The sequence below is a fragment of the Muntiacus reevesi genome, chromosome 17, assembly GCF_963930625.1.
Source record: "Muntiacus reevesi chromosome 17, mMunRee1.1, whole genome shotgun sequence".
Lineage (NCBI taxonomy): Eukaryota > Metazoa > Chordata > Mammalia > Artiodactyla > Cervidae > Muntiacus > Muntiacus reevesi.
The window spans coordinates 25,616,293-25,635,919 of record NC_089265.1 but is presented as its reverse complement, the minus strand read 5'-3'; the positions used below and the strand labels follow the sequence as shown (position 1 = coordinate 25,635,919).

At 36.1% G+C, this 19,627-nt stretch overlaps 1 protein-coding gene across 4 annotated transcripts in view; it reads left to right on the top strand.

The window, feature by feature from the left end:
• Positions 1-19,627, top strand: part of CNTLN (centlein) — a 428,538-nt gene that overhangs the window by 180,692 nt on the left and 228,219 nt on the right. For 3 of the 4 annotated variants that reach the window (XM_065908218.1, XM_065908219.1, XM_065908217.1), the window contains exons 3-5: positions 10,248-10,332; positions 17,613-17,747; positions 18,361-18,531. In XM_065908218.1, coding sequence (XP_065764290.1) covers positions 10,248-10,332; positions 17,613-17,747; positions 18,361-18,531 — 391 coding nt within the window. The remainder of the gene's footprint in view (positions 1-10,247; positions 10,333-17,612; positions 17,748-18,360; positions 18,532-19,627) is intronic. The other variant, XM_065908220.1, reaches the window with a different exon arrangement.

Genomic DNA, 19,627 nt, shown 5'->3' with positions numbered 1-19,627 from the left:
TCAGCTCTTTGCATCAGGTGGCCAAAGTAGTGGAGTTTCAGCTTCAACATCAGTCCTTTCAATGAACAACACCCAGGACTGATCTCCTGTAGGATGGACTGGTTGGATCTCCTTGCCGTCCAAGGGATTCTCAAGAGTCTTCTGCAACACCACAGTTCAAAAGCATCAATTCTTCAGTGTTCAGCTTTCTTTATAGTCCAACTCTCACATCCATTCATGACCACTGGAAAAACCATAGCCTTGACTAGACAGACCTTTGTTGACAAAGTAATGTCTCTGGTTTTTAATATGCTGCCTAGGTTGGTCATAACTTTCCTTCCAAGGATTAAGCATCTTTTAATTTCATGGCTGCAGTTACCATCTGCAGCGATTATGGAGCCTGAAAAATAAAGTTTTTCACTGTTTACCCATCTATTTGCCATGAAGTGATGGGACCCAATGCCATGATCTTAGTTTTTTGAATAGTGAGCTTTAAGCCAACTTTTTCACTCTCCTCTTTCACCTTCATCAAGAAGATCTTTAGTTCTTCACTTTCTGCCATTAGGGTGGTGTCATCTGCATATCTGAGGTGATTGATATTTCTCCCAGCAATCTTGATTCCAGCTTGTTCTTCTTCCAGCCCAGCATTTCTCATGATGTATTCTCCATATAAGTTAAATAAGCAGGGTAATAATATACAGCCTTGACGTACTCCTTTTCCTATTTGGAACCAGTCTCTTGTTCCATGTCCAGTGCTAACTGTTGCTTCCTGACCTGCATGCAGGTTTCTCAAGAGGCAGGTCAAGTGGTCTGGTATTCCCATCTCTTTCAGAATTTTCCAGAGTTTATTGTGATCCACACAGTCAAAGGCTTTGGCATAGTCAATAAAGCAGAAATAGATGTTTTTCTGGAACTCTCTTGCTTTTTCGATGATCCAGCGAATGTTGGCAATCTGATCTCTGGTTCCTCTGCCTTTTCTAAAACCAGCTTGAATATCTGGAAGTTCACAGTTCACGTATTGCTGAAGCCTGACTTGGAGAATTTTGAGCATTACATTACTAGCGTGTGAGATGAATGCAATTGTGTGGTAATTTGAGCATTCTTTGGCATTGCCTTTCTTTGGGATTGGAATGAAAACTGACCTTTTCCAGTCCTGTGGCCACTGCTGAGTTTTCCAAATTTGCTGGCATATTGAATGCAGCACTTTCACAGCATCATCTTTCAGGATTTGAAATAGCTCAACTGGAATTCCCTCATCTCCACTAGATTTGTTCGTTGTGATGCTTCCTAAGGCCCACCTGACTTCACATTCCAGGATGTCTGGCTCTAGGTGAGTGTGAGTGATCACACCATCATGACTGTCTGGGTCATGAAGATCTTTTTTGTACAGTTCTTCTGTGTATTCTTGTCACCTCTTCTTAATATCTTCTGCTTCTGTTAGGTCCCTATCATTTCTGTCCTTTATCGAGCTAATCTTTGCATGAAATGTTCCCTTGGTATCTCTAATTTTCTTGAAGAGATCTCTAGTCTTTTCCATTCTATTGTTTTCCTCTATTTCTTTGTATTGATCGCTGAGGATGTCTTTTTTATGTCTCCTTGCTATTCTTTGGAACTCTGCATTCAAATGGGTATATCTTTCCTTTTCTCCTTTGCTTTTCACCTCTCTTCTTTTCACAGCTATTTGTAAGGCTTCTCAGACAGCCATTTTGCTTTTTTGCATTTATTTTTCTTTTTCTTATTCCCTGTCACCTGTACAATGTCACGAACCTCCGTCCATAGTTCATCAGGCTCTCTGTCTGTCAGAAATAGTCCCTTCAATCTATTTCTCACTTCCACTGTATAGTCATAAGGGGTTTGATTTAGATTATACCTGAATGGTCTAGTGATTTTCTCCACTTTATTCAATTTAAGTCTGAATTTGGCAATAAGGAGTTCATGATCTGAGCCACAGTCAGCTCCTGGTCTTGTTTTTGCTGACTGGATAGAGCTTCTCCATCTTTGGCTGCAAAGGATATAATCAGTCTGATTTCGGTGTTGACCATCTGGTGATATCCATGTGTAGAGTCTTCTCTTGTATTGTTGGGAGAGGGTGTTTGCTATGACCAGTGCTTTCTCTTGGTAGAACTCTGTTAGCCTTTGCCCTGCTTCATTCTGTACTCCAAGGCCAAATTTGTCTGTTACTCCAGGTGTTTCTTGACTTCCTACTTTTACATTCCAGTCCCCTGTAATGAAAAGGACATCTTTTTTTGATATTAGTTCTAAAAGGTCTTGTAGGTCTTCATAGAACTGTTCAACTTCACCTTCTTCAGTGTTACTGGTCGGGTATTATACTTGGATTACCGTGATATTGAATGGTTTGCCTTGGAAACGAACAGAGATCATTCTGTCGTTTTTGAGTTTGCATCCAAGTACTGCATTTTGGACTCTTGTTTACTATGATGGCTACTCCATTTCTTCTAAGGAATTCCTGCCCACAGTAGTAGATATAATGGTCATCTGAGTTAAGTTCACTCATTCCAGTTCATCTTGGTTCGCTGATTCCTAGAATGTCGATGTTCACTCTTGCCATCTCCTGTTTGACCACTTCCAATTTGCCTTGATTCATGGACCTAACATTCCAGGTTCCTATGCAATATTGCTCTTTCCAGCATCGAACCTCGCTTCTATCACCAGTCCCATCCACAACTGGGTATTGTTTTTGCTTTGGCTCCATCCTTTCATTCTTCCTGGAATTATTTCTCCACTGATCTCCAGTAGTATATTGGGCACCTACTGATCTGGGGAGTTCATCTTTCCGTGTCCTTTTTGCCTTCTCATACTGTTCATGGGGTTCTCAAGGCAAGAATACTGAAGTGGTTTGCCATTCCCTTCTCCAGTGGACCACATTCTGTCAAACCTCTCCACCATGACCTGTTCGTCTTGAGTGGCCCCACAGGATGTGGCTTAGTTTCATTGAGTTAGACAAGGCTGTGGTCAGTGCGATCAGATTGGCTAGTTGTCTGTGATTGTGGTTTCAGTCTGTCTGCACTCTGATGCCCTCTCTCAGCTTCTACTGTCTTACTTGGGTTTCTCTTACCTTGGACGTGGGGTATCTCTTCATGGCTGCTCCAGCAAAGTGCAGCCGCTGCTCCTTTCCTTGGACATGGGGTAGCTCCTCTAGGCTGCCGCCCCTGACCTTGGACGTGGGAGTTTGGTGGCTGTGATGGCGCAGGAGCAGTTTTTTGAAATGTTTTGAGAAGCATGTGTGTTAACTGTTCTTTAAATATTTGGTAAAATTCACCTGTAAATCTGTCTGGGCCTGGACTTTATTTGTGGGGAGTTTTTTATTACTGATTGAATTCCGTTACTATTAATTGGTTTGTTTATATTTCCTATTTCTTTGTGATTCAGTCTTAGGAGTTTGTATATTTCTGGGAATTTGTTTGTTTCTTCTAAGTTTTTCATTTTCTTGTACGTATATTTGTTCTCAGTAACATTTATGGTCCTTTGTATTTTTGTAGTGCTGTTTTTAACTTGTCCTTACTTATTTCTGATTTTATTTTTTTAAGCCCTTTTTTAATGATTGTTTTGAGCAAAATGTTCTATATGCATTGATTGATTATGTCTGATTCTAATGTGTCATTTAAGGCCCGTGTTTCTTTATTGATTTTTGCCTGTATGATCTCTCTATTGATATATAAATGCTGTGTTAAAAATCCTCCACTATTATCATGTTACTTTCAATCTCTCCCTTTATGTTTCTTAATATTTGCTTTATGTGTGTAGGTGCTCTTATGTTTAGCATATATATATTTACAATTACATCTTTTTGATTCCTTGGTCATTATGTAATGTCCTTTCTTGTCTCTGTTACAGTGTTTAATGTCATAAGTATTGCTATCCCACCTTTCTTTTTGTTTTTGTGGAATTATTTTTCCATCCCCTCACTTGTGTTCTGTGTGTGTCTAGATCTACAGTGAGCCTCTCATAGGCAGCATAGCTATAGGACTTGTTTTTGTATCCATTCAGCCATTCTTTGTCTTTTGACTGGAGCATTTAGTCCATTTACATTTAAAGTGATTATTTAATAGGCTAGTATTTATTGCCATTTTGTTCATTGCTTTGGGGTTGTTTTTGTAGTTCTTTTTTGTTCATTCTTTTCTTGTTCTTTTGCTGTCTTCCCTTGTGATTTGATGTCTGTCTCTAGTGTTATGTTTGGGTTCCTTTCGCTTTTTCCTTTGTGTATCTATTTTAGGCTTTTGATCTGTGTTTACCATGAGGTTTATATAAACAACATATATATATATGTGATTAATTTAACTTGATCTCTTTAAGTTCAATGAATTCTTTTTTTTCTTAAGAGATATATATATATATATGTCTGTATGTATGTATATTTGAGGCATAGTTGACTTACAGTGTTTCAGGTGCACAACAAGGTGATTCATTATACATATACACATATATTATTTTTCAGATTATTTTTCATTATAAGTTATTATAAGATATTGTCTATAGTTCCCTGTGCTATAAAGTAAATCTTTTGCTTTACTTGTTGCTTATCTATTTTTTTCTAATTAGAAATATAGCATTCTATTCATGTGAAAGTCAAACAAGTGGAACTTAACTTGTGGAATCAAACAAGTGAAATAAAAAATTTTAGTTAGGCAGGAATTCATAAGTCTTCTAAAATATATATATTATGGATACTACTTATATATATATGCATATGAAACTTTTCTACTACACTTGGAAAGGCTTGAGAAAAAACATCAAAAAGAGAAGAGATGGAGAAATTGGAAAACATCAACTAAATGAAATGGGAGCACTGAATATGAAATAGGAAAAGTTAAACTAGTAAAAGATCATCATATAGTCCAGTTGTTTTTAAACATGTCTGTTCATTAGAGGCATATCTGGAGCTTTGAGGAAATAAAGAAATATTGGACATTTATATTTGTCAAAAAATTTCAAGATAATTCAATATGCATCTGGATTTTAGAAAGTGATTATAGGTTTTTCTATTAAATGGTAGTTTTGGTGATACAGAATTCTATTATTTTTCTGTTGACCAATTATGATACAATTGTATTAAGTGATTGGTAGTTACATAATCACAATAGTAATATTTATTTATCAGTTTTCACAATCAATAGTGAGACCCAAATGAAAAGATAATTACAATTGCAAGCCATAATGGGAATATGATTAAACCTAAGAATATAAAATAATTACATACAGTTTGAGGGGTCAAGCAGAGTGATTTGATAAGTGGAAGTGCATATATGCACTTGTTTTCATCTGCCCAGCCAGTCTCTGTCTTTTGATTGGTGCGTTTAATCCATTACCATTTTCTTAATTGTTTTGGCTTTATTTTCTGTAGGTCTTTTCTTTCTCTTGTGTTTCCTGTCTAGAGAAGTCCTTTCAGCATTTGTTGTAAAACTGATCTGGTGGTGCTGAAGTCCTAACTTTTGCTTTCCTGGAAAACTTTTGATTTCTCTATTAAATCTGAATGAGAGTCTTACCGAATAGAGTATTCTTGGTTGTAGTTTCTTCCCTTTCTTCACTTAAATATATGGTGCCATTCCCTCTGGTTTGTAGATTTTCTGTTGAGAAATCAGCTGGTAACCTGATGGGTGTTCCCTTGTGTGTTGTTTGTCATTTTTCCCTAGTTGCTCTTAATATTTTGTCTTTGTCTTTAATATATGTCAGTTTGATTACTGTTTGTCTCTGTGTGTTCCTTCTTGGGTTTATCCTTCCTGGAACTCTCTGTGCTTCCTGGACTTGGTTGACCATTTCGTTTCCCATCCTAGGGAAATTTCCATCTGTTATCTCTTTAAATATTTTCTCAGGTCCTTTCTTTCTTTCTCTCTTTCTTCTCCTTCTGGGACCCCTATAATGTGAATGTTAGTGCATTCAGTGTTGTCCCAGAGGTCTCTTAGGCTGTCTTCATTTTTTTTTTTTTCCATTCTTTTTCTGTTTTCTGTTCTGTGGCAGTGATTTCCACCATTCTGTCCTCCATGTCATTTATTTGTTCTTCTCCCTTAGGTATTCTGCTATGGATTCTTTCTAGTGTATTATTCACTCTGTTTGTTTGTTCTTTAGTTCTTGTGGGTCTTTGGTAAACATTTCTTGTATATTCTCCATTGTTTTTCTGAGATCCTGGATCACCTTCACTATCTTTGTTATGAATTCTTTCTCTGGAAGATTACCTATATCCACTTCAGTTAGTTGCTTTCCTGGGATTTTATCTTGTCCTATCATCTGGGACGTAACCTGCTTTTTTAATTCTGATTTACTTTCTGTAATGTGGTTTTGTTCTAGCTGCTGTGGGATTGTGGTTCTTTTTGCTTCTTCTTCCTGCCATCTGATGGAGGAGGCTGAGAGGCTTGTGTAAGCATCTTGGTGGGAGGGACTGGCCATGGGAAAAACTGGGCCTTGCTCTGGTCAGCAGGGCCTTGCTCAGTAAAACTTTAATCTAATTATCTGCTGATGGATGGGGTTGCACTACCTCTCTGTTAGTTATTTGGCCTGAGGTTACCCAGCCCTGGGATCTATGGGCTCTGTGGTAGGTTTAATGGTGACCTCTAAGAGGGCTTGCATCAAGGGGGGCTTCCAGGATTGCTGCTGCCAGAGCCTGTATCCCTGTGGCAAGCCCCTGCCAACCCACACCTCCACATGATACCCTCCAGCACTAGCAAGTAAGTAGTTTTGGTTCAGCCTTCTGTGGGATCACTGCTCATTTGCTCTGTTTCTCGGGCATGCAAAATTTTGTTTGTGCCCTGCAAGACTGGAGTCTCTGTTTCCCCCAGTCCTGTGGAAGTCCTGAAATCAAATGCCGCTGGCCTTCAAGGTCAGATTTCATGGGGATTTCCAGTCCCTTTGTCCAGTCCCCAGGCTGGGAAGCCTAACGTGGGGTTCAGAATCTTCACAACAGTGAGAGATCTTGATTATTATTGTTCTCCAGTTTGTGGGTCACCCACCTGGCAGTTATGGGATTTGATTTTATTGTGATTGCTGCGGCTTCCTCTTTGTCATTGGACATGGAGTATCTTTTTTTGGTGGATTCTAGTGCTCTCCTGTTGATGGTTATTCAACAGCTAGTTGCAATTTTGGTGCTCTGTCAGGAGGAGGTGAGTGCAGATCCTTCTATTCCGCCATCTTGAACCAGAAGCCAGTTCAATGCCTTCTAATAACCCTACATTTTTACTCCACCCATCCACATATTTAATGTTTTTGATGTCTTTTTTTTAAACTTCTTTTAAATCTTGTATCCTTTACTTATTGTAATAATTGCTTAGTGTGGAAATAGATGATTTTACTACTTTTGTCTTTTAACCTTCCTGCTAGATTTATCAGTGACTAACCTACTACCTTTACTGTGTATTTGTCTTTACCAGTGAGATTTTTCCTTCCATAATTTTCATATTTCTAGTTGTAGTCTTCTTTGTTTTTTTGCTTATGGAAGTCCCTTTAACATTTCCTGTAAAGCCAGTTTAGTGCTGCCAAACTCTTTTTAACTTTTGCTTGTCTGTAAAACTCTATCTTTTCCTTCAAATTTGAATAATATCTTTGCTAGTATTCTTTGTTGTAGATTTTTTCCTTTCATAACTTCAAATATATTGTGTAACTTCCTTCTGGCCTGCAGAGTTTTTGCTGAAAAGTCAGCTAGCTAATCACCTTATGTTAGTTTCTGTATACTTAACTGGTTGCTTTCCCCTTGCTGCTTCTAAGACTCTCGCTTTATTTTTTTGCCATTTTAATTATGATGTGTCTTCAAGTGGACCTCTTTGGGGTCATGGTTCTGAGTTGTCACTGTGATTCCTGGCTTTGGATATCTGTTTCATCTCCCAGGTTAAGAAAATTTGGGGTATTATTTTTTTAAATAAGTTCCCTTCTACTTTATCTTTCTCTTCTCTGGCACCCCTATATGCAAATGTTAGTACGCTTGGTGTTGTTTCAGAGGCCTCTTAAAATATTTTACTTTTTAAAACTTACTATTTTCCTTTCTCCTTGGGAGATTTCTACTACTCTGTCTTCCAGATGCTCATCCATTACTCTGTATCATCAAATCTACTGTTGAATCCTTCTACTGTATTTTTTATTAACATTGAAGTCATTGTATTTTTCAGCTCTGATTTTTATTTATATTTTTAAACTCTTTGAAATTTTGACTATGTTCATTCAGTTTTCTCTCCAGTTCATTGAACCTCTTTTTGACTATTACTGAACTCTTTTCAGGTGGATTGTTTATCTCCACGTTGTTTTTTCTGTTTCTGAGGTTGTGTGTTATTTGTTTGGAACATGTTTCTCTGTCTCCTCATCTTTCTGTATTCTCTCTGTTTATTTTTCTGTACTAAGTCAGTCAGGAGAAGTAGTCATTACATGGGGTCTGGCAGCACACCCTGATCACCAGAGCTGTGTGCCTTAGGGGTCTTCTTATGTTGGCAGCATGTACCCTTCCACTCCTGTGGGTCTGACCACTGTCAATGTGTTGTTAGGCAGAGCTGGCCTCTGGCCCAGTTGGCTGTGAGACTGTGCCACATGCAGTGGCTGTGAGCTTACTGGAGGAAAAGGTAGGATTTCTGTGTCATTGGCTGTATGTCCCAGGAGGACCTAGGGCTAGGTCCCTGCATGACTGTCTATGCAGCCTGGGGTGATTTGCAGCTGGTACTAGACCGCAGATGTGTGGGACATCCTCTCATGTTAATAGGGTAGAGGAAGGGTTCCAAAATAGCACTTGCCAGTTCTGGTGTTATTGCAGTAGAACAACTCCCTTAGAATGGCTGTCTCCAACATCTCTATGCCCAAGGTGTTCCCAATTGCCTCTTGCCTTCCCAGGAGGTGTTACAAGACAAGCAGGAGTATCTGATCCAGGCTCCTGTCATACTACTGTATCTCCACTGGAATTTGAACTGTGTGAGATTTTGTGCACGTTCTTTAAAAGTGGAATCTCTGTTTCCTGCAGCTCTCTAGCTCTTCCGAACGTGAGACCCATACATGTGTGCTCAGTTATGTCCTACTCTTTGTGACCCTATGGACTGTCACTCACCAGGCTCCTCTGTCTACTGGATTTCCCAGGCAAGAATACTGGAATGGGTTGCCATTTCCTCCTCCAGGGGATCTTCCTGACCCAAGGATCAAACTCATGTCTCCTGTGTCTCCTGCACTGGGTGGATTCTTTACCACTTAGCAACCTGGGAAGCAGCATGTACACCACTGGTTTTCAAAACCCATTGTTCTGTGGTCTCATCTACTTGGTGTGGGATATCAAGGCTGGAGAGCTTGACTTACTCCTTGGAGAAGATCTCTATATTTGTGATTATCCTCCCATTTAGAGGCCACTGATCCGAGGTTGGGGATACTGACTGTATTGCATTTCCATTCCTCCCAACCGTCATAGTGTGGTTTCTTCATATCTTTATTTGTAGTGTATCTTTTCTGCTAATTTTCAGTTATTTTCCTATAAATAGCTCCTTCATAACTAGTTGTAATTTTGGTGTTGTCTCTGGAAAGAGGTGAGTTTAGGGTCTTCCGACTCTGCCATCTTGGTCACCAGCAGTGGTAATGCTTTTATGTCGTATATGTCTCTTAATTCTAATACCCACTTTTGCCTTCTAAAGCCCTTTGCTTCATCTCATTTTTTTCTCAGGTGAGGGTTCTTAATTTCTTCCTACCTGTACACTTTGTGATTCATCAGTGATTTAGGTACAGATTTTTATTTCTCTTACCTATTTTTAAAATTTAAAATATGAGCACCCAATAAATTTCTCCCTTATTTATTTAATGTTGACTGTTAGTAAATCTCAAGCTTTCTCTCTTTTAATTCTTTTACTTAAAAAATGGTAAGTATTGTATTCTTAATTATTAATATTAATCATGTTATAATTTTATTATATTAATATTAGTTAATATTAATAATTGCAATATAAAAGTATATTAACATGAAGATATTAATATACTCAATAATTATTTTAAATTTATGATATAGTGATTGTTGCAGTCAAGATTAAATGTGTTTTAAGTATGTTTTGTAATGCATATAAATGTAGAAACTTTTTTTGTATGAAGATGTCTTAGTTGGCAGCAGTTATAAATTATCACTTGCCATATGGCTTCTGATTAAATCCGAAAGGGTTGTTAACATCGGATAATTTAATTTTCTATAGTTTAATGTGAAACTCATTATTAGGATGTGGAAATTAAGAGAATTGGCTACAAATAATGTCTAATAAACTTTCAAAAATAATGTCTAATAAATTTTCAGTATAGATATTTTTTATTTCTAGAGAAAAACTGAAATCTGAAGCTAAAGACAGAAAAGTTTTAGAAATTCTGCAAGTCAAGGATGCTAAAATACAAGAATTGGAACAGGTTGGTGGTATAACAGAAAATACTAAATTTATGATATTTGTTTCATATAGTAGGTCTTTACAAACATAAGTTTTTTTGCAGTAATATTCACAAGAATATCAGGGTCATTATGTTGTCCTACTACTATAGTCAAGTTACTACTTTAGGCTGTTTTTCTTCTTTGTGTTTTTGGGTTATAGACTATGTTGTTTATACATTAAAACTCTTAAGATGGTGTTTTAATTTTATAGTAATAACTGTCACTCACTTTTTGTTGAAATTGCTATTTATTTTTAACAATTATCATTTGCTTCTGAATCCTACAAATTTTTTAATGCTTTAATTTGTACAAAAGATTAACAATAACTGGGATGATTCTATTTGATGTTTTCAACTTTCACTTTCAAATGATGCAATCCTATAATTATAGTTAATACAATTATATGTAATGGTAAATATTAAAAATTATAGATAATTATATCTTCAGTATACTATCACTACAAAAATCCACGTAGGTCGTTGATTCCCAAGAGTCAGTTTGGAGGTAGTAACATCTTCAAAATAAAGGTGAAATAAATTTATCTTAAGAATTGTCTATATCATGATATATTTAAATTCATTTTATACCCAATTGCCCATTATAGGCTAAATTATCTTTATATTCTAGATTAAATGAAAATTTTTTCTGGTAACTCTGCTTTTCCAAGTTCTGACTCTATTTTCCTTCCTAGCCAATTAAACAGTCAGGATAATTTTCATCTAAGATTGGTTATTGTTATTAGGTTGTTTTATTAAAGGATTAAAAATGGAAGTTAATGTGGATAAAAATTAATTTTTAAAAAATCTCTCTATATAAGTTTGTTGTAAAGTTGGATATACATTCCTATCTGACATATACATTTGAAATTTATACCTTCTCCAGAATTGTATTTTCCTTATAGAAAAGGTAATAAGTGAGTGAGTGAAGTCACTTAGTCGTGTCTGACTCTTTGAGACCCAATGGACTGTAGCCTACCAACTCCTCCATCCATGGAATTTTCCAGGCAAGAGTACTGGAGTGGGTTGCCATTTCCTTCTCCAGGATAGAAAATGTAATAATTATTGCTATAATGATAAAACTTTAAAACTTTTTAGTTTGTTTTGGGGAAAAATAGTTGTATTTGTGACTTGAATGTCAAACAATATCAAAATGAATTCTAATATAGAAAAATACTGCCATATGCCTTGTATATTAGTTAGTTGGGAAAGATCCCCTGGAGGAGGGTGTGGCAACCCACGCTAGTTTTCTTGCCTGGTAAATCCCATGGCAGAAGAGCCTGCCTGCTGTCCACGGGGTCACAAAAAGTCAAACGGACTTAGTGACTAAATAATAACAGGCTACCTAATCAGTTCAGTTCAGTTCAGTTGCTCAGTTGTGTCTGACTCTAAGCTGCCTAACAGATACAAAATTAAGACTTGGAAGTGGCAAACATCATTTATACTCACATTTCATTGAGAGAAATTACTCACATGGTTAACCCAAGATTCAGCGAATTTGGGAAAAGTTACTTCCAGGCTGAACAATCTCTTCCTCACATACAGGTTTACTCTATGGAAGAGAATGGATTTTAGCATTCTTTTAGATAACCTCTGGCAATAAGTTTCCAATGCTTTAGGAAATACTCAGTTTAGCAGATCTATACGGTCAGTCAGTTCAGTTGCTCAGTCTTGTTGGATTGTTTGCAACCCCATGGACTGCAGCATGCCAGGTTTCCCTGTCCATCACCAGCTCTCAGAGTTTGCTCAAACATATCCATCGAGTTGGTGACGCCATCCAACCATGTCATGCTCTGTTGTCCCCTTCTCCTCCTGCCTTTGATCTTTCCCGGTGTAAGGGTCTTTTCCAATGAGTCAGCTCTTTGCATCAGGTGGCCAAAGGATTGGAATTTCATCTTGAGCATCAGTCCTTCCAGTAAATATTCAGGACTGATTTCCTTTAGGATGAACTGGTTGGATCACCTTGCAGTCCAAGGGACTCTCAAGAGTCTTCTCCAACTCCACAGTTCAAAAGCATCAGTTCTTCAGCGCTCAGATTAGTTGCTAGTCCAATTCTCACATCCATGCACGACTACTGGAAAAACCATAGCTTTGACTAGATAGACCTCTGTTGGCAAAGTAATGTCTCTGCTTTTTAATATGCTGTCTAGGTTGGTCATAGCTTTTCTTCTAAGGAGCAAGAGTCTTTTAATTTCATAGCTGCAGTTATCATCTGCAGTAATTTTGGAGCCCCCCAAAATAAAGTCTGTCACTGTTCTCACTATTTCCCCATCTATTTGCCATGAAGTGATGGGACAGGATGCCATGATCTTAGTTTTCTGAATGTTGAGATTTAAACCAACTTTCTCACTCTCCTCTTTCACTTTCATCAAGAGGCTCTTTAGTTCTTTGCTTTCTGCTATAAATGTGGTGTCATCTGCATATCTGAGGTTATTTATATTTCTTCTGGAAATCTTGATTCTAGCTTGTGCTTCATCCAGTCCAGCATGTCAGATATCTCAATTAAGAAATGCTTAGGTCATATTTTAAAATGTCTGTGTTCCCTCTCCTCCTGCAAAGAGCAGGAAGAGATTTTTTTCTGATCCTCACTGTGACAACCTAATAGTGTTCTATATGTAAAACTCATGAAAGTATAGGAACTCCTCTAAGACTGGGCCCTCCAGGACATTTTTTTTTTCCTCCAGGACATTTTTAACTCTCATGCATGTCCACACTTATCCCCCAATGATTTGTTAATTGCAGATTTGGTTTTTCTACTCTTGGTACTGGTTTCCATGGAGTTTTCTTGTTTCAGGGAGTTTGCTCTGCTGTATTGTGATTCTCTGTATTGCCTGTCTCTCTAGTTTGGGGAACAACAATTTGTCCTATGACCTCAGTTCTCTGATGATTCTGACAAGAGTTGCTGATTTTCAGTTTGTTCAACTTTTTTCATGTTGTATGAATAGGAGAGACAACCTCCAAGTTACTGCATCCTGTGCTGGAAGCCAGAAGTTCCTTCATCATGTGTTTGTTGTTCCATCAAGTAATGTTAAATAGTTCTTACTGTTCCAAACTTGTAATCTATGGAATAGAGTAACAAGAATGCTGACTCCTTAACCACATATCTAGTCAAACTACTAGAAAGTTATACACACAGTTTTTTAGCTCGTTGCCGAAAAACTTTCATAGAGCAATCTAATACTATTACGTGCTTTATTGATAATAGTGTAAAAAAATGCTGTGTAACTTCTTTTGGTTAAGACTGTGCTTTAGCTTTGTCACCGCTAGTTATAAAGTAAATCTTGTAATAAATTTTCCTTGAAGTTTTGCATTAGATAACTTGAGTCTACTAATAGCTTGCTATATTTAATGAGATGATTTTTAAACATTGAATTTCCCTTTTTTCTTACCTTCTAGGAAGCTCAGAAATAAGTTTCAGTTCTCAGTTACATTTAATTCTCTCACCCCTTCCCTTTATCCATTTACCTTTGTTTTAGTTGTACTGATATCATTACTTCTCTATTTTTCATTAAACTCTTTTTTATGGATTTTAAAGTAGGTCATATAAATAATATATTAACTATGCTCAAGTATTGTTTTATAGAGTTTTAGGTCTTTTGAACTGCTGCCATCACACCCCACTTTTTTCCTAATTCATACCCACTATCATTCTCTTCTTACTCTACAGACTTCTTTTGACCATGATTTGAATTATTCATTTCATGGCTTATCCATAATAAATAATTTGTTCCAGCCATACTTTCTCTTGTTACCCTTTATGCTTTATGGTTCCTCTGAGTTCAATTTGCTATTTTAATATTAACTCAAGCCAGACCATTAAGAATGTATTTTACTCTATCCAGAAAAGTTTGTTGAAAAGGTTTCATGAAGCTAAATTTAGGACTTGGAGGGTTATTAATGTTTAGTGAAAGAAGTCAGAGAAAGATAAATACTGTACAGTGTCACTTATATGTGGAATCTGAACAATCAAACAAACTAGTGAATATAATAAAAAGGAGGCAGAGTCACAAATATGGAGAGCAAACCAGTAGTTACCAGTGGGGAGAGCAAAGCGGGAAGGGACGAGATAGGAGAAGGGGATTAAGAGGTACAAGCTACTATGTATAAAGTAAATAAGCTACAAGGATATATTATATAGCAGAGGGAATATAGCGTTTCAAATAACTATAAATGGAATATAACCTTTTAAATTGTGAAATCATGTCATATATCTAAAACTTATAGAATTTATTATAAATCAACTATACTTCTCTAAAAAGGAAAAGAAAAAAAATGAATTGTAACTATATATACTTGTGCTAAGGCTTCCCTGGTAGTTCAGTTGGAAAAGACTGCCTACAATGCAGGAGACCTCGGTTTGATTCCTGGTTTGTGAAGATAGGCTACCCACTCCAGTATTCTTGGGCTTCCCTGGTGGCTTAGGTGGTAAAGAATTTGCATGCAATGTGGGAGACCTGGGTTTGATCCCTGTGTTGGAAGTATCCCCTGGAGAAGCGAACGGCTATCCACTCCTGTATTCTGGCATGGAGAATTCCATGGAGTGCATAGTCTATGGGGTTGCAAGAGTCCGACATGACTAAGTTGTCATGTCCATGGAAGCTGTCACTTCCATTATAAAAACTAGATCATTGAGGGTACATTTTATTAGGAAAATATTTTGAGTTATGTAAAATTTAACAGATCTTTGAGAGTTTATCAGTTCTCTTCCATTGGGAATACATCTGTGTCTAACTTATTACTTTAATGATTTATGATATATAAGATCATTTATCAAGCTAATTATCAGAATAAGAACCTGGGTCTCCTGGCCAGGCAGGCTCTTTACCAGGTGAGCCACAAGAGAATCCCTAAAAATATTATTGTTTTGGTTAACTAAGTTCCTACTGTATTCTGTGTTTTTATTTAAAGATTAAGTCTGTATTTGTCCTGTAGATTACTAAATTCACTCAAATGCTAACTTTTCAATTATTAAATAATTTTCATGAAAGGACTTGTTATTGCTGTCATTTATGTTGTTTATTCAGAGAAGGCAATGGCACCCTACTCCAGTACTCTTGCCTGGAAAATCCCATGGATGGAGGAGCCTGGTGGGCTACAGTCCATGGGGTTGTGAAGAGTCGGACGCGACTGAGCGACTTCACTTTCACTTTTCACTTTAATGCATTGGAGAAGGAAATGGCAACCCACTCCAGTGTTCTTACCTGGAGAATCCCAGGAACTGGGGAGCCTGGTGGGCTGCTGTCTCTGGGGTGGCACAGAGTCGGACACGACTGAAGCAACTTAGCACCAGCAGCCGCATGTTGTTTATTCCTGTTGAGTTTAGCTCTCATTAACGGGCAAATGCTTCTAAACGTTAAATTATTTGGTCTAGTATCTCACCTTTCTAAAGTCTAAATAATCTCAAGGATAGATGAGGGTGCTTAATTTTTGTTAATTCTCCTTTCAAAGGATAGGCCTGTAGATATTTCACTGTCTTAGTGTTCATACGATTGAATTTATCAGTGTCAATCTCATTCATAAACATTTACTATAATTTAGTTTGGGAGATAGTATGAGTACATCGATAATTAGCAGTTCTAGGTAATATGTGCCAAATGAATAATGTAGGCAATACAGAAACTTGGAAATAGAAATTTCTGTGATAGTTAGGAAAGGCTTCATAGAGGAGGTGAAAATTGAACCTTGAAAGAGGCTGAGACTTAGATGAGGATAGAAAAATAGGTTATGAATTATAGATGTTTATGCCCCTATTTTTATGCTCTTTGATTGATGTCAAACATATTTTGATATGCCCTAATAATTAAAATAAGCAATAAAAATTAAAACTATATTGAGGTACCATTTATACTTAATTTGTAAAACGTTACCAAGCCTGAGTGTTTTATTGGTACAGATATGAAGTTATGAGAACTCTTGAAGTTCAGTTGGCCTGTGGACGAGTAATGTCACCTCTAAGTATAAATCAAGAGCAATGTTTCATTAATATGATCCCTACACTGAGAAAAATACGTTTTACTTCATAACCCAGTTTACACACAGGTAAAATAGAAGTGTCATAATCACACTACTATATATAAAATTGAGTACCTAATAAGGACTTATAGTATAGCACAGGGAACTCAATACTCTGTAATGACCTATATTGGAAAAGAATCTAAAAAGCAGTATATATATATATACACACACATATATATATATTTAACTAATTCACTTTACTGTACAGCAGAAGCTAATAATACATTGTAAATCAACTATACTCTAATAAAAATTATGAAAATAATATAGTTCTTTCTATATAAAATAAAGATAAAATATAACAAAGCACATATCAAATATGAATTTTATAATATTTAAATAAAATGGAAATCCTAAATTAAACATTGCAAGAAAACATAGGAATAATAGTTTCAAATATTAGTTGGAAAAATAAGTGGGTTGACAAAAGTTGAGTAAGTTTGGCAAAGAGTCAGTATTATGGCATGGATATCAGTTTTAGCATATTGGTTTGAGATGGCAGCAGATAGTTAAAATGGAGGTATTTTTATAGAAAACTGGAAATCTGAGATTGGTAATTGGAAGAGAGTTAGGTCCAGATTATGGATAGGGTAGTTTTTTAGACAGAGACGAGACCAGAAGCCAAGAGAGTGGGTAAGTTTTCTGAGGGAAAAGCTATAAAGATTTGAAAAGAGGGAAACTAAGACATGAATCATGGATACATCCTTCAATTAGATTTAGGTATTTCTGGTAGGTGAGAAGAATATTTGGTTAACAATTATCACAGTTTTAATATTTTGAATACCTTTCTACACAGCAAGATATTTTGGGTACCAAAACAGACTTGCCGTTTTTCATTCTTTAAAATTGCTCATGCTTTCACAAAACTGTTTTTCTAAAAAAATGTTTTAGATAGAATGTAATTCTTATTTTAGCTACATAAGCATTTTCTTTAATTAGAATATTTTGTAAAATTTTGGGTTTCTTTTCCGTGTTGCACAACTAAATCCAGAAAGTTTGCTTCTGTATGAGGCTGAATATTTGGTGTCCAGTTTTTATGTGTACTTCATTTTAAACTAGTAACTTGGCACATGTCTGCACGTTTTACTTGACAATTTCTGGGCATGTCATAGGAAATGAGAAATTATGATAATGGATGTTGTTATGAAAGCTAGTTAATTCTAATATTACCAATCAAAGTCTCAAACTTTTCGTATGAAATTATTTTTTCTTAGAAATACCAATTCATAGTAATTTTGCTTTTTTTCCAGAGAGAATCAGGACTAACCCAGGAAATAAATGACCTTGTAAAACGGAAGATGGCAGTAGATGAAGAAAATGCTTTCTTAAGGAAAGAATTCAGTGACTTGCAGAAGAAATTTAAAGATAAAAGTCAAGAAGTTAAGGTGTGTTGACTTGTACCTAGTTTTATGCTACTGTTTCTTTGAAGTCCTACTTTAAGCTTTGTCAGCCTTTGTGGCACAGAAAGTGACAAGCTGGGAGGAAAAATTGCCTTAGGCCCTGCTGTGCCATACAGTTTTCTCACATGCAAAAACTCTGAGATACTTTAAAGCTCAGACTCTAAGCTTTATAACTTTCAGATAAATAGTTAATGATGGAAATGGAGCTAAGAAAGTAGGAGTGTGAATATGTGGCTTCTTGTAATTAGATTCTGATGGGACTGGCATTATTAATTGATAAAACCCAGGTCTGGGAGGCTATGTCTGTGTGGGTCTCAAAAATAGCTGGGGACAACATCAAAGGCAGCTTGATCAATTAATGGGCTCTTTGCAAATGTGTACTCATCAAAGCTGTCATCCAGTGAAAAAATATGACCCATCCACCTGCATGAAAAGAGGCCAATAAAAGTATACAGGTGACCTTGGCCATCAAATATAAAAGAAGCTGCTGGGAGGGTAAAATTGCACAGTTTGTATTTGCTGATTAGTTCTCAGCTTTTTTGTTGTTGTTGTTGTTTTGTGTATTGGCCCTTGTGGTACTGTTCTACGGGACACTAAGGAGTGTGTGCAGAATAAAGAAGAGCAAAACAGTCTGGTTATAAAAACTCTGAAGGAGGAAAATGAGAAATTAAGTACCCACTGCGCTGACCTGCTGAATGACCTGGAGAAACTGAGGAAGCAGGAAGCACATTGGAGAAAAGAAAAATTTAGCATTGATGCAAAAGTAAAGGTATGGAATGAGAATGGAATTCGTGCTGTTATTTTGAATCTAACTTCTTAGGAAGTTTATTACATGTTATTTTCTTTAAATAGCAAGTTATATATTCAAATCCACCAGTGGGGACTAGCATTAATTTATATTCCTTCACTTAAGACCCATAGCTTTTTAAAAATTGATGTTGCAAAGCAGGAAACTGACTTCAAATACTTATCTAAAATGTAATCATTAAAAAATAAAGGCTATTGGATTTTGAAATAAAAGATGTTTTGAAAAAACACATTTAGAATTATGAATTTTGACTTTTTGTAATTAGGGCTTAAATTTATAGATATAACTAGAATTCATTGCAGTATAGTTTTAAGATTGTATTTTTCAAGTCCTTTAAAAATACATAAAACAAAGCAGTTAAAAATACATGTGTTTTATATGTATTTCTTTGGCTTGAGAGGACCTTATTCATAGTAAAATATAGAAGATAAAAGGTACAATCAGTCTTCATAATCTTCTTATGTCTTTTCTGATAAATACTTTTCAAAATAATTTTTTGTGGCTTTCTCTTGATTTTGAGAATGTTTTTGTTCATTTTTCCCCATTGAATTTCAGTTTTCTTCTTAACTATAGATTTTGTTGAAAAGGCTCACCCCTAAAATTTTGGTTCTAGTAAATATGATAGCCCCTCTATGTGTAAGCATGCTTAAGAAGAATTTATAACATACATGTGTGTGTAAATATGTATATATATATAGCAATTTAAATATAATAAATATGGATATGTTTGTCCAAAGGTTTGTGTGAGTGTATGCCAGTGTGCCTGATTACTTAAGTTAGAGAAGAAAAGATAAGTCTTTCTGAGTGTGTGAATCTATTCACTGCAAATTATTTTAAGGAAATACATACATTAAATTTATTAGTGTACAATCAGGGAATGAGTGAGTTTTGAGAGAATTGAATTCCGGCAATTCAATTAGCAATGTTAGCAATGTTACTGAATTATCTTGAACTTATTTTTGTATCAGTTTCTGCTTCCCTGCAACTTTTAAGCTCTTTGTTTGTGTGATAAGAGTTCAGGGCACTTCCTTGTGTTAATTTATAGCTACATGAGTTT